General features: G+C 47.2%; 1 protein-coding gene across 27 annotated transcripts in view; it reads left to right on the top strand.

Annotated features, from left to right (window-relative positions):
* Positions 1 to 354: 354 nt before the first annotated feature.
* The window catches only part of SYTL2 (synaptotagmin like 2), a 72,916-nt gene continuing 61,596 nt past the window's right edge, over positions 355 to 11,674 (top strand). For 26 of the 27 annotated variants that reach the window (XR_002335561.2, XR_014814814.1, XR_014814812.1 and 23 more), the window contains exons 1-2: positions 355 to 772; positions 11,398 to 11,549. Coding sequence is in view for 23 of the 27 variants with exons in the window: in XM_084975524.1 (XP_084831650.1) it covers positions 672 to 772; positions 11,398 to 11,549 (253 nt within the window). In the remaining 4 variants the exon portion in view is untranslated. The remainder of the gene's footprint in view (positions 773 to 11,397; positions 11,550 to 11,674) is intronic. The other variant, XM_021062594.2, reaches the window with a different exon arrangement.

The following is an 11,674-nucleotide window of genomic DNA, read 5'->3' as shown; positions in this document are numbered from 1 at the left end:
GCCATCCCTTCCCTTTGTGGGTCGTTAAACCTTGACAGGTGTTTTTGTGCACTTTCCGTCTTAACCGTCTGGGATGGAGTTTCAGGACCCACTTTCTATTCACTCTGAAAGCTGGCGGAACTGGTTTCCCTGATCTCAGAGGCCATCTCCCATGGTCGTGTCCCCCCACACTCCCCAGACAGGTTTTAAATCTTACAATGATGAGCAGTGCTTGCAGGAACCGCCTCTTGCTCTCAGGTATTTATTGTCTTATGATTCCCCCAGGTAGGTGATACTCGGATGCTGTTGCCTCTCATCGAGTTTCTGACGGACGGAAGGAAACTAAGCTGAGTCTCTGACTGGTCCAGAGAGGAGGTGCACGTAGGAATGCCGCTGTAGGCATAAGAGACCTGTCTGGCAAGTAATGCAGCATCCCGAGAGACTCTTCTTCACATCATCCCGCAGACCACCACTTTCTCTAGGCGAAGGGCACTTAGGATTTTGCTCTCAGCCACCTCAAACCTTGGCCTAGCCAAAGAAAAGAAGACTTCTGCTGCAGACCTGCACGCGCCAGCATTTCATTTCAGTTTTTGCATTTTTTTTTTGGATCCTCTGGGCCATAGTCACTGTTGTTCAGCTTTGAGAATTTTAAGCCAGGTTGGTTCCTGTCGTTTCTGTGTTCGCTTTTCAAAATGATCGACTTAAGCTTCCTGACGGAGGAGGAGCAAGAAGCCATCATGAAGGTTCTGCAGCGGGATGCTGCCCTGAAGAGGGCTGAAGAAGAGAGAGTCAGGTAAGAGGCCCCAGAGGTCCTTGGGCACGAGGGAAGGAGGGACGGTCTGTAAGAAGATGGGACACTTTTTTTCACCCTCAACCATAAGTGGTAGTTCTGACTTGGAGCCTCTCTTATGGGTTCCAATTTTAGGTTTGCTTCTTAGATAGAGCTTTCTCCTCCGTGGTATCCCTTAATTTATCCCATAGGACTCCTGCCAGAAATAGTCTTGATTAAAAACCTAACTGAGGAGCTCCCATATGGTGCAGCAGAAACACATCCAAGTAGGAACCATGAGGTCATGGGTTCGATCCCTGGCCTCGCTCAGTGGGTTAAGGATCCGGCGTTGCCGTGAGCTGTGGTGTAGGTCGCAGCTTGGGGTGTTGCTGTGGTGAAGGCTGGCAGCTGCAGCTCCAATGAGACCCCTGGCCTGGGAACCTCCATGTGCCATGGGTGCGACCCTAAAAAGACAAAAAACAAAACAAAATAACCTAATTGAACTCTTTTAATTTATTAAACGCTGGATTAAAACTGAAATGCTATTTGCAAACACATATCCATCTGCCGCTTTAGATATATGTTTATAACCACCTTTTTTTTTTTTTTACTGAATCTGCTTTTTTAAAAAAGATCGTGTAGTAAATTAGTTTTTAAATTTCTAAAGTTTTTAGAAGACAATAAATTGAGAAGTGACTCATGTTTTTTGCATGTTTTCAGAAATGTTAGTTGGTTTCAATAGCAGTTGAAATTGGTTCTGAGCCAGTTGTTCATTTGTGTCTCACAAGACGGGGTGACAGCGTTGACACGGCATTCTTTTGGGAGGAACCCCAGTGTTCCATGTCAACATCCCTGCCGCTTTGAGTCACAGCTGCCAGGTAGGGCGCGCTTGAGACCAGCAGGCCGAAGACGTGGGCTGGGGTCCAAGCCCTCCCATCTACTGCCTTTGAACCTGGGGCTTTGAAGACAGGGAAAGGCCTCCTGAATGTAAGGTAGTAAGAACTGCACAATCTCCCTCCCAGGAGTTATCCAAAGGAGCAAACGCCATGTTCTTACAAGGATTGTGAGTAATGGACTTATTTGTACACATATTTATTTTCCATATTTTGACCTAAGGTGAGCTCAGATACTTTATAAAAGAACATGCTGGAACTCACTTCAGGTACTCCATACTATCTGATTATGGGTACTACTGTTAATTCATAGATTGTGCTTAGTATATTGCAGGAGGCTTACATACACTTTCTTGCATCTGAGCTCACAGTATTTGGGCTGTTGGGGTGCTGGGTGGGATGCGATGATGCCTACGTGATGGGTGAGGAAATCGACCTTGAGACAGGTCAAGTGACTCAACCAAGCGCATGCCATCCATAGGCGTCAGAAGTGAGAATTAAATCCTGGCCTTCCCATACCTGTTCACTAACTCCATCTCCTCTCCCTGAGAGCATCCCTGTGGCCTGGCCATCCTGGGTCCTGGCCTTGGAGAGGGGGTGGCTGTCTTAGGGTGAAGTGGGACACTGGGCTATGATGGTGACAGGAGGGGGCTGTAGGTGGTGGAGATCACGAGAATGGGCTCCTTACTTGTCACGCCCCATCCCACAAGCACTGCTCCCCATTCTCAGCAGCGGGGTGCCTTGAGCAGTTCCCGTGGAGGGCTAGGATTTATACCAATCAGTCACCAGAGCCTCTGGGGAGCATCCATCCTTCACGCATTCACGGTCGGTGAATGTTATCCTCCTACATTCCTCCCAGCACCCTTGAGATCAGGCCAGGCGAGACTGTTACGCTCATTTTAGGAGTAAGGGGAGGGGGCAGCACAGAGACAATATTAGTTGGTTTTTAAAGCATCATGGGACATGGGAATTCCTTTAGCCTCTCAGAAGATGGAGAGACTGGGCAAGAAAGCACTGGAGCTGGGGTTGCACCAGATCCTGCCCCTCTTCCTGCCTCAGGACAGGGAGACTCTGGACATTGGCAAGTGTGACCTGTGACTCCTCTGACTTACAAGGCCTTGCGTGCGCTCTGTGGTTCTGCTTCCTCTGTCTCGCCAGGTTATGGAGAGAGATGGGTCCTCCCTGCCATTCGTATTTTCCGGCCCCTGGGTTTCTGGGCTACTGCGTCTTCCCTGTGCTTCCGTGATTCTGTGTGAGTGGCACACAGGCATTTCTTAGGCACTGTCAGGACTTTGATGAAAATGTATAATTCAGAGTTCTGCCTGGAGCTGGGCCTTATCATGGGTATGAGTGTGTAGCCACTGGCACCAGCCAGTCTACAGCCACAGCAGAAGTGCCCTGAGTCCTTTTGTGGCAGTGGCTTTGCACATTCTCCTTCCACGCACTGCTGCTGAGGGTGCCCCAGAAGCTGCTGCAGGTGCTGCCCTTGCTGCTGCTTTTGCAAACTGGTAGGGAGAAGGCTTGGGGTGGGGAAAAACCTGGTGTGAGTCAAGCCCTGTTTACTGCTGCCATTCTGGGGGCCTTCCTAATTAGGCTCCAAGCGGCTCATGCACACATGTCCCCAGGCTGGTCCAGGACTGAGTGACTGGGTGCAGGGGTCACATATGGGCATGAGGCCTGTAGCCTGTGGACCCTGAAAGAGGCCACACCCATAGCCTGCTCCACACAAGAGGCATGGAGCTCTGGCTCCCTTTGCTCTAAACACTAAAGGGACTTGGGACAGTTCTGAGGCTTTCTGCTCCTGGGCTAGTGGAACCAGGACTCGGCCTCTGGTCTCTGAAAATGCTGTTCCATGGGTTTTTGCTTTTCAGCCCCTTCACCAGCCATCAGCTGTTTGTCTTTGGCTCTTCCATCAGAGTTAGAGTATGGCAGCTCTGAAAAGATTTTTGGGGGGTCCATATTAATCAATTTATAGATAAGGAAGGGAAAGCCCAGAGAGGGGAAGTGACTTGCCCAGGGTCACACAGCTAGTCACTGCCAAAGCCGTGATAGGAAAAGTGCTCGGTCTAGTGCTTTTGCTTTTTTCCCCATGCTGCATACTGGTGTTGCTTTTTCAGAAGAACAGTGAAGGTCCTCACACGGGCCTTGAGTCAAAACTGATGTGAGTTTGAATCCTGTCCTCACCCCTCATCAACTAGAGTTCATTCAGCAAGTTACTTGACCTCTCTGAGCCTCAACTCAGAGTCTAGGAATAATCGTGTGCTAAACTAAAAGAATTACAGTCAGGTTTCAGTAAGATTCTTAATCTTAGCACGTAATAGGTGATGGATACATTTTAATTCCCTTACTCACCACTCCGGCAGTGCCTCTAAAAAAGGACAGAATTCTCTGGTTAGTGGTCTGATTCCTTAGGAGGAAATTTCTCTTAAAACTCCTAACTGTTTAATGCAGTGGAATTTGACTGAGTGCTTATTAAGCATGGGGAACTTCTGGACAAAGGAAAGGAATTTTAGGGTAATTGAAACATGGTCCCCGCCCTCCCGGAATTTACCATTTATCAAGCAAGCCATCAGTTGCGTTTAAAATCTCAACCTTGTTTTCCTAACATGATTTTTATGATGCCCCAGTCCCCCTCCAAGTTAGTATGTGACTTTAGAAACACACGCTAGGTAAATTCTAACGTTAGCTGAAGCAAAATATCATTAGAGAGGCAGATCTGCCACTATAGTTCAGACTGCTATTTCCGATGCTAATTGACTGTGGACTTTGGCGTGTAACCCTTGTCGCTGTGAGGACATTACTAATGGATTATAGCACTGCTGCCCCACGGAGACCAGACACTGCCTCAGAATCCTTTTCGGCGTGGCTCTTGACGAGAGCTGGGTGTAACCTGCAGTCTATTTGCCATTCCTGATTCATCCAGTGCTTTGACTTGTGTTCACATCCAGGCTCCTTCCAGACACTTTGGAGGTGATTTATCCTCTATATCACCTCCCATCCCGATTGCATGGAGGAGAACATGCGTGTCGAACAGGAGATGGGTTCAGTTCCCAAAACACTCAACTTGTTAGTGCTGCAACATGGGTTTGAACCCAAGGGACCATCCACTGTGCTGAGTGTGTGGGGTTCACTCAGAAGAAAGCAGTTCCAGGTCACCATAGCCACTGTGACTGTCTCTCATGGTGTCTCCCTACCTGTGGCCACAAGTGCCAGGCCCAGTTACTACCACGCATCTCTACCCAGCTTGCTTCCCTCCCTACCAGCTGGGGGCATTTCACAAACCAGCAGGGAAGCACACATCAGGATGGATTCTTTTTCTCCCTCCCCGCTGCCTCCTGCCTCTGTCTCTCTCTTTTTAAGAGTCACTGCCATACATACGTGTATGTCATTTTAGTCTTTTATGTTTGAAAACGACACGCTCTAGAAGTGGTATTTCCTGTGCTGTGCGTCACTCTGCCAGCAGGAAATCCTTGCCCCTGTGTGTCGCTACCCCACCAGCCCCATGTCCCCCACCCCGCAAACACACGACCACATCTAGGGTGATGGGCGTTCTTGCAGTTGATACTGTCTCAACCACAACCACATCTTAGGATTCTCAGCTGCTGCTGTCAGACCTAGTTTCTTTTAAACGAAGGCAGTTGTCATTGGAGAACTGCTTTCCAGGACCTCTGATGGCGTTTTCTGTCCGAGCAGAGGGGAAAGGAACCATTTGTCCCGGATCTACATTATACACAGAGCTTCCCATACATGCTCCCCTTTCATCCACACAACAGTGTGGCTGAACCGGCCCAACAATGAGGAAGTAGGGTCAAAGAGACCAAGCGCCCTGCAAGATCGAAGCCTTGGCTCATCCAGCTGCAAAGTCTGTGCTTCTCACACACCGTGCAGCCGCCACAGACGGGGTGGGGGTGGGGGAATCAATGATGGGTCTGCAACCCAGGCGATGCACTTTTTTTTTTTTTCTTTTCATTTTCCACTGTAAGGAGCTTGTGCAGCCTATGTCATGGTCACGCGTGTTGATGTTCAGATTCTCTATCAAAGGTTGAATGCCTTTGTAGAATGAGTAACGTGTGATAGCCATCTTAGAAATCGGAATCCTGTTTGGCTCGCTCAGGCAGGATGGGGCAAAGAACACTGGCTAGGAGTCCGGCTGGCTTCCAGTCCCAGCCCTGTGTGACCTTGTGCAAACCTCTTAACCCCTCTGGGCCTCATTTCGTGCATCCAGGGAGGCCATTTGTAACCATCTAAGGTCCCTGCCAGCTCTCATGTTCAAAACAAACATCTAAGAGTACCTTCAAATTGCATAATCTAACCATCTTGCCCAGAACGGACTTCTCAACCTCTCTGGCCAGTCTGCCGATGATCCGCCGCTGAGTAGACAGTGTCAGCCAGGTCCTGCCCGTGATGTTGGGCCCTGCTTAATCGTGATCAGTAGCTGGAAGCTGGGGTGCCCTGTGTGAGCACAAGGGCGGAAAATGTTGAACCTGGGATGCAGGGCGGCACCATGGGTCTGGCTTTCCTTTGCTTGCACCCTCTCTGCACCCCGGGAGTTGACGCTGGCAGTGAGGGCTGTAGACTGAGTTTTTTATACAATTCCAAGCATATGGCTGGTATATGCAAGGGGATTCATGAATTAGTGAATGAACAGGGATGGCCTGTAACCAGGCCATAATCTGGTTAAAGGAGGCAAGACGGCCACCTTTTGCAGTTGACTGAATTCTTTGTACATCAGGGTGAAGTTGTAAGGATTGAATGAGATGATGTGTGTTAAGTGCCAAGCATGAGGCCCAGAACAGAACCCATGGTTTGTGTTTTATTAGCTGAAGGAGTGGGCTGTCATCAGCATGTTCTGCCTGGCCGGCTGCCGGGATGATGTCTTTCCTGGGCTGAGGGCACTTCTTCTCCCTTCACTTCTGCCCAGCAGCCCAGGGGTGTTTTTTAGCCTCTTCTCCATGCTCAGCTCTCTCTAGGTACTGCATGCACCCAGAGAGAGGACGATAAGGAATACAGTGTGAGTGCCAAGGAAGTTACCCTTTTGTCACTTTGACCAAATGGTACAACAGCCAGAGAATCAAGTGCTAATTTGGTTGGTACCATTGGAGTTCAAGGAAAATGAGAGCTCAGTGTGGGCTGGTAGAGAAGACTTTTTTTTCCCTTAATTTCTAATTGAAGTATAGTCGATTTACATGTTACATACGTTTCGTATGAGTACTGCATTGTGACTCAGTATTTTTACAGATGAGACTCCGTTAAACGTTATTACAAGACGATGGCTGTAATTCCCTGTGCTATGCGATATATGCTTGTTGCTTATCTATTTTCTACATAGTTTGTATCTCTTAATCCCACACCTCTTATTTGCCCCTCCCCTGCTTTGGTAACCACCAGTTCGTTTCCTATATCAATGAGTCTATTTTTGTTTTGCACCAACTTGAGTATGTATTATTTTTTTAGATTCTACGTATAAGTGATATCAGACAGAATTTGTCTTTCTCTGAATTATTTCATAAGCATAATATATTTAGGTGCAGAGGAAATTTTAGTAACACCACCTAGATGGTGGCTTCTTTTTTTTTTAAATCTACATCTTTACAAAACTTGGGCTTTGATGTCATACGTAAGGATTCATCTATAAAATATTCCCAATGACTAAAATAGAAAAAGAAATTGAGGGAGATTCCTGGTAGCCTAGCAGTTAAGTATTCAGCATGGCCACTGCTGTGGCTTGGGTTCAATCCCTGGCATGGGAGCTTCTGCATGCCATAGGTGTGGCCAAAGAATAAAGAAAATTTAAAAAAATAAAGTTCCCTCCAATCCAAAAATTTAAAACAAAAAACAAGGTCCTACTGTATAGCTCAGGGAACTATATTCATTATCCTGTGATAAATCACAATGGAAACGAATGTGAAAAGTAATATATATGGATAACTGAGTCACTTTGCTGTACAGCAGAAATTAATGCAACATTGTAAATCAACTACACTTCAATAAAGTTAAAAAAAAAGAAATTGATTAACCCTCGCAATGATTATCATGTCAGGAAATATATAAATAGCACTTACTGAATTTGGAAGAATTTCCAATTCATCTGCCGCTTTAAAAGAAATATGCCTGCTTGGGTTGTGGGATGGAAATCCTGTGAAATTGGATTGTGATGATCATTATACAACTACAGATGTGATAAATTCATTTGAGTAATAAAAAAAAATTAAAAAAAAAGAAATAAAAGAAATATGCCAAAAACCCAACCTCAGTTCTTTTTTTTTTTTTTTTAATCATTACTTGCGATTTCTTTATTTTCATTTTTTTACTCTTTAGGACTGAACCTGTGCCATATGGAAGTTCCCAGGCTAGGGGTCAAATTGGAGCTGCAGCTGCCGGCCCACTCCACAACCATAGCCACGCCAGAACTGAGCCACATCTGTGACCTATACCATAGCTCATGGCAACACCAGATCCTTAACCCACTGAGTGAGGCCAGGGATCAAACCCACATCCTCATGGTTCCTGGTCGGGTTCGTTAGCGCTGAGCCACGCAGGAGCTCTCCGACCTCAGTTCTTTACTCTAAGGACCTTACTGTAAGGGCCCATGTGCCTCAGGGAGCTTGACTCACACAGTACATGCTCATTGTGCACTGAAAGCTTCGTGGGACCAAAGGCCTGTAGACAGTCGTTTAGGCGGGAGCAGGACAAGAATTGCACAAGGACTCTTGTGAAGTGCCTTTCAGTTGAACGACAGAAATAAGCAAACAAATAATCTCATGAAGAGAAGTTGAGCGTTGTTTTGCTATGAGGGTTTGTGGTCTCCTTCCAAAGATGATGGCTGATGACAGTTGTTTGCTTGCTTGCTTGTTTTCTGACTGTGCTGGCGGCATGTGCAAGTTCCTGGGACAGGGACTGAGCCCGAGCCACAGCAACGATCTGGGCTGCTCCAGGGACTATGCCAGATCCTTAACCTGCTGCACCACAAGGGAACTCCCTGATGCCGTATGTCATCATGCTCTTTCCTAATCTGCCAAGAGACGCGATGGTCTGTGTCATCAAGAGGGGGCACCACCGTTATGATGGAATGTGGTTCACTTAACCCCAGCAGTGGCAGGAACTCTCTTATCTCTTGGCCGGCTCACACAGGGCTGGCTGCTGAGCTTTTATTTATCAACCGATTTATTCAGTTTCTAGGTATCAATTCGGTGCCAGGTGCCAGTGTCATGAAGGTGGTTTAGAGGTGGTCCTCGCCTTCCAGGACTTTGCAGGATTCGCAGATTTAGGGGGCCAGGCAGGTGTGCAGGTAGATGATTGGAATACGGTGTGGTAAGTGCCGTCGAGGAGGACCTGGGAGCACCATATCCTTGGGAGTCAGGGAGGGCTTCCCGGCAAGGTGGCCCATGGGTCTGAGGGATGAGGGGCCATATGCTGGACAGAGAAGTGACAGAAGGATGTCCTGGGAGAATTCACATTTATTGGTCTCTTAGCAGGATCCAGGCATTGTTAAGTACTTTTAGGTGGACACCGTGTTTAATCATTCCAGAAGTCCTGCAGAGTTGGTCTTATTTCCCCCATCTTTACAAACAAGGTGATGGAAGCTTAGAAAAGTTTAGTCATCTGCCAATGGTGACATCTAGGAAGGATGGGAACTGGGATTTGGACCTCATCTGGGAAGACGCCAGAGCCTAATTCCACAGGGGTCACGTGAGAGCAGTTTGGAGACCATCGAGAGGGCTGCTGTCCTGGCAGGGGGAGCAGGGGAATGAGTGCTGGAAAATGAATCTAAAAAGGTAGCCTGAAGCCAGTGGTCAGGAGCCTTAAATGATGTTCCTTCATTACAAAAGTGCTGAGTAAACACCTGCTGTATTCCAGACACCAAGCAAAGATATTTTGAGTACAGGCCCTGCCCATCGGGGCTCACTGACTAGTCAAGGAGAGCTGGAAGGGTTGTTGTTTTTTTTTTTTTTTTTTTCGTCTTTTTACCATTTCTTGGGCTGCTCCCACAGCATATGGAGATTCTCAGGTTAGGGGTCTAGTCAGAGCTGTAGCCGCCAGCCGACACCAGAGCCACAGCAACGCGGGATCTGAGCCACATCTGCAACCTACATCACAGCTCACGGCAACACCGGATCCTTAACCCACTGAGCAAGGCCAGGGACCGAACCTACTACCTCGTGGTTCCTAGGTAGATTCGTTAACCACTGCGCCATGGTGGGTACTCCTGGAAGGGCTTGTATTGGACTTGAATGTGTTCCTTCTGGGAACAGAAGGCAAAAGCTCCACCAGCAGCCCAGGATGGATTGTTTGCTCTGCTGAAAATCTAGGCAGTGGGAAATGATTAAAAATGTTGAAGAAGAATCATGACCTCTCTGGTGATTCAGAACCGTGAAGTGGTGACACTGTGTCCGTGTCAGGAGTTGGTGACGGGCTGTGTGTCCAAGGGTTGTGACTGGACGTGTTTGGGACAGAGTCACTTCTCCTTGGGTAACTGGGAGAGGCAAGCACTTTCTAGCAGAGGTGGACTCCAGCTGGGAAAGAATTGCTCCAGGCGCTCTTGAGGGAGAGAAATGTACTTGCCAGCACCCAGGCAACTGTCCACCTGTCTTCCCCAGTCCTGGATATGCCTATTTGCAACCCTCACACATGGCCCCACCACCACCTTGGTGTGGTCACTATTCCCACAAGTTGTCTGGCTAAAACACTTAGACTTGCTGCTTTGAGGAAGTGTGCCTGTTCGCTTGAATGACATAAAACCCTCTTAGATCATAAAACCCTTTTAGATTTTTGTAGCACATTATCTTCCAAGAGTTCAAAATCTCCTCAAGGCTCTTTTTCCACTTTACTCTAGGTACATGTCTCTGACTAAGAAAAGACAGATTTGGCAATTCTCTGTTTATTGAGATGGATAGAGAGAGGCAAAGGTTTAAAGACTTGTTGTGTAGGACAGTATTTTTCCTCCAGTGTAAATTAGGGAGATTTTTTTTTTTAGAAGGATGGTACTTGGTTTGTTCTTTGGGTTTTACCTTTTCAAGTGAGCCTGAGTGACTGTGGAGCCCTTAAAAACAGTACCTGCACAAGTGGAATTCCCTCCTGCCTCCCATTCCCCACCTCACATAAATTTGGTCTTCTCTGATCCCAGCCTGCCTTGTTGTTGAATTCATTTCCTTCCCCAGGCTTAAGAACCAGGGACATCGTGCACTCCCCACCATAGGATGCCAGGAAAGTCTCTGATCATCATTTTACTGAAATGGCAAGAACTGATGGCCTGATAACGTCCCCACCAGTTATTCACTGAGTGTTTATTGGATGCCAGGCATGTGCAGGGGATAGTGAACATGCATTAGCTAATTTAACCCTCCTAGCAATGCCATGAGGCAGATGACTGTTAACTAACCCGTTTTTACAGATAAGGAAACCCAAGGTTTAGGGAAGCTTACTATGTCATCTTTCTTTCCCTGGGGTGTTTGCATTTGAATGGTGGACACACAAGCCTGCGGTCAGAAAGTGAATTTGCTCTTGAGAAATCTCAGGCGTCATCTGAGGATCATGGTTTCAATCTTTGAACTTTTAAAAGTTGGCCTTGGCTTCTCTGACCTTTTGGTCAAAGGGGAGCATACATTGGCTAGTCATCTGCAAGGTTTGTGGGATCTTCTGAAATATGGAGAGTTTCATTTTGGCTGAGTGTTTACAAATTTCTTGACGCAGCGTCACAATGAACTCATTTATTTACTGTGGGTTCTTAGCAAAGTAAAGCTTTTTTTCCTTTTGTAGACATTTGCCTGAAAAAATTAAGGATGACCAGCAGCTGAAGAACATGAGTGGCCAGTGGTTTTACGAAGCCAAGGCGAAAAGGCACAGAGACAAAATCCACGGTGCAGATATCATCAGAGCATCCATGAGAAAGAAGAGGCACCAGGTAGCAGGTGAGTTGCTTTGGCTGGTACGTGTAGAGCCAGCATTTGTTTGGGAAGGACTCCTTGGGAGAAGCGAAGGGGTGTTGGGATCATCACTGAAATCTGCGGAGGGAAATCATTTAGAGGTACGCCCT

Source organism: Sus scrofa, chromosome 9 (assembly GCF_054392235.1).
Source record: "Sus scrofa isolate SSC_HxYL_T2T_F1_AM1 chromosome 9, Sscrofa_HxYL_maternal_Yorkshire_Landrace_v2.0, whole genome shotgun sequence".
In the NCBI taxonomy this organism is placed as follows: Eukaryota; Metazoa; Chordata; class Mammalia; order Artiodactyla; family Suidae; genus Sus; species Sus scrofa.
The sequence above is the reverse complement of the archived record's forward strand: the minus strand, read 5'-3'. Positions and strand labels throughout refer to the sequence as shown.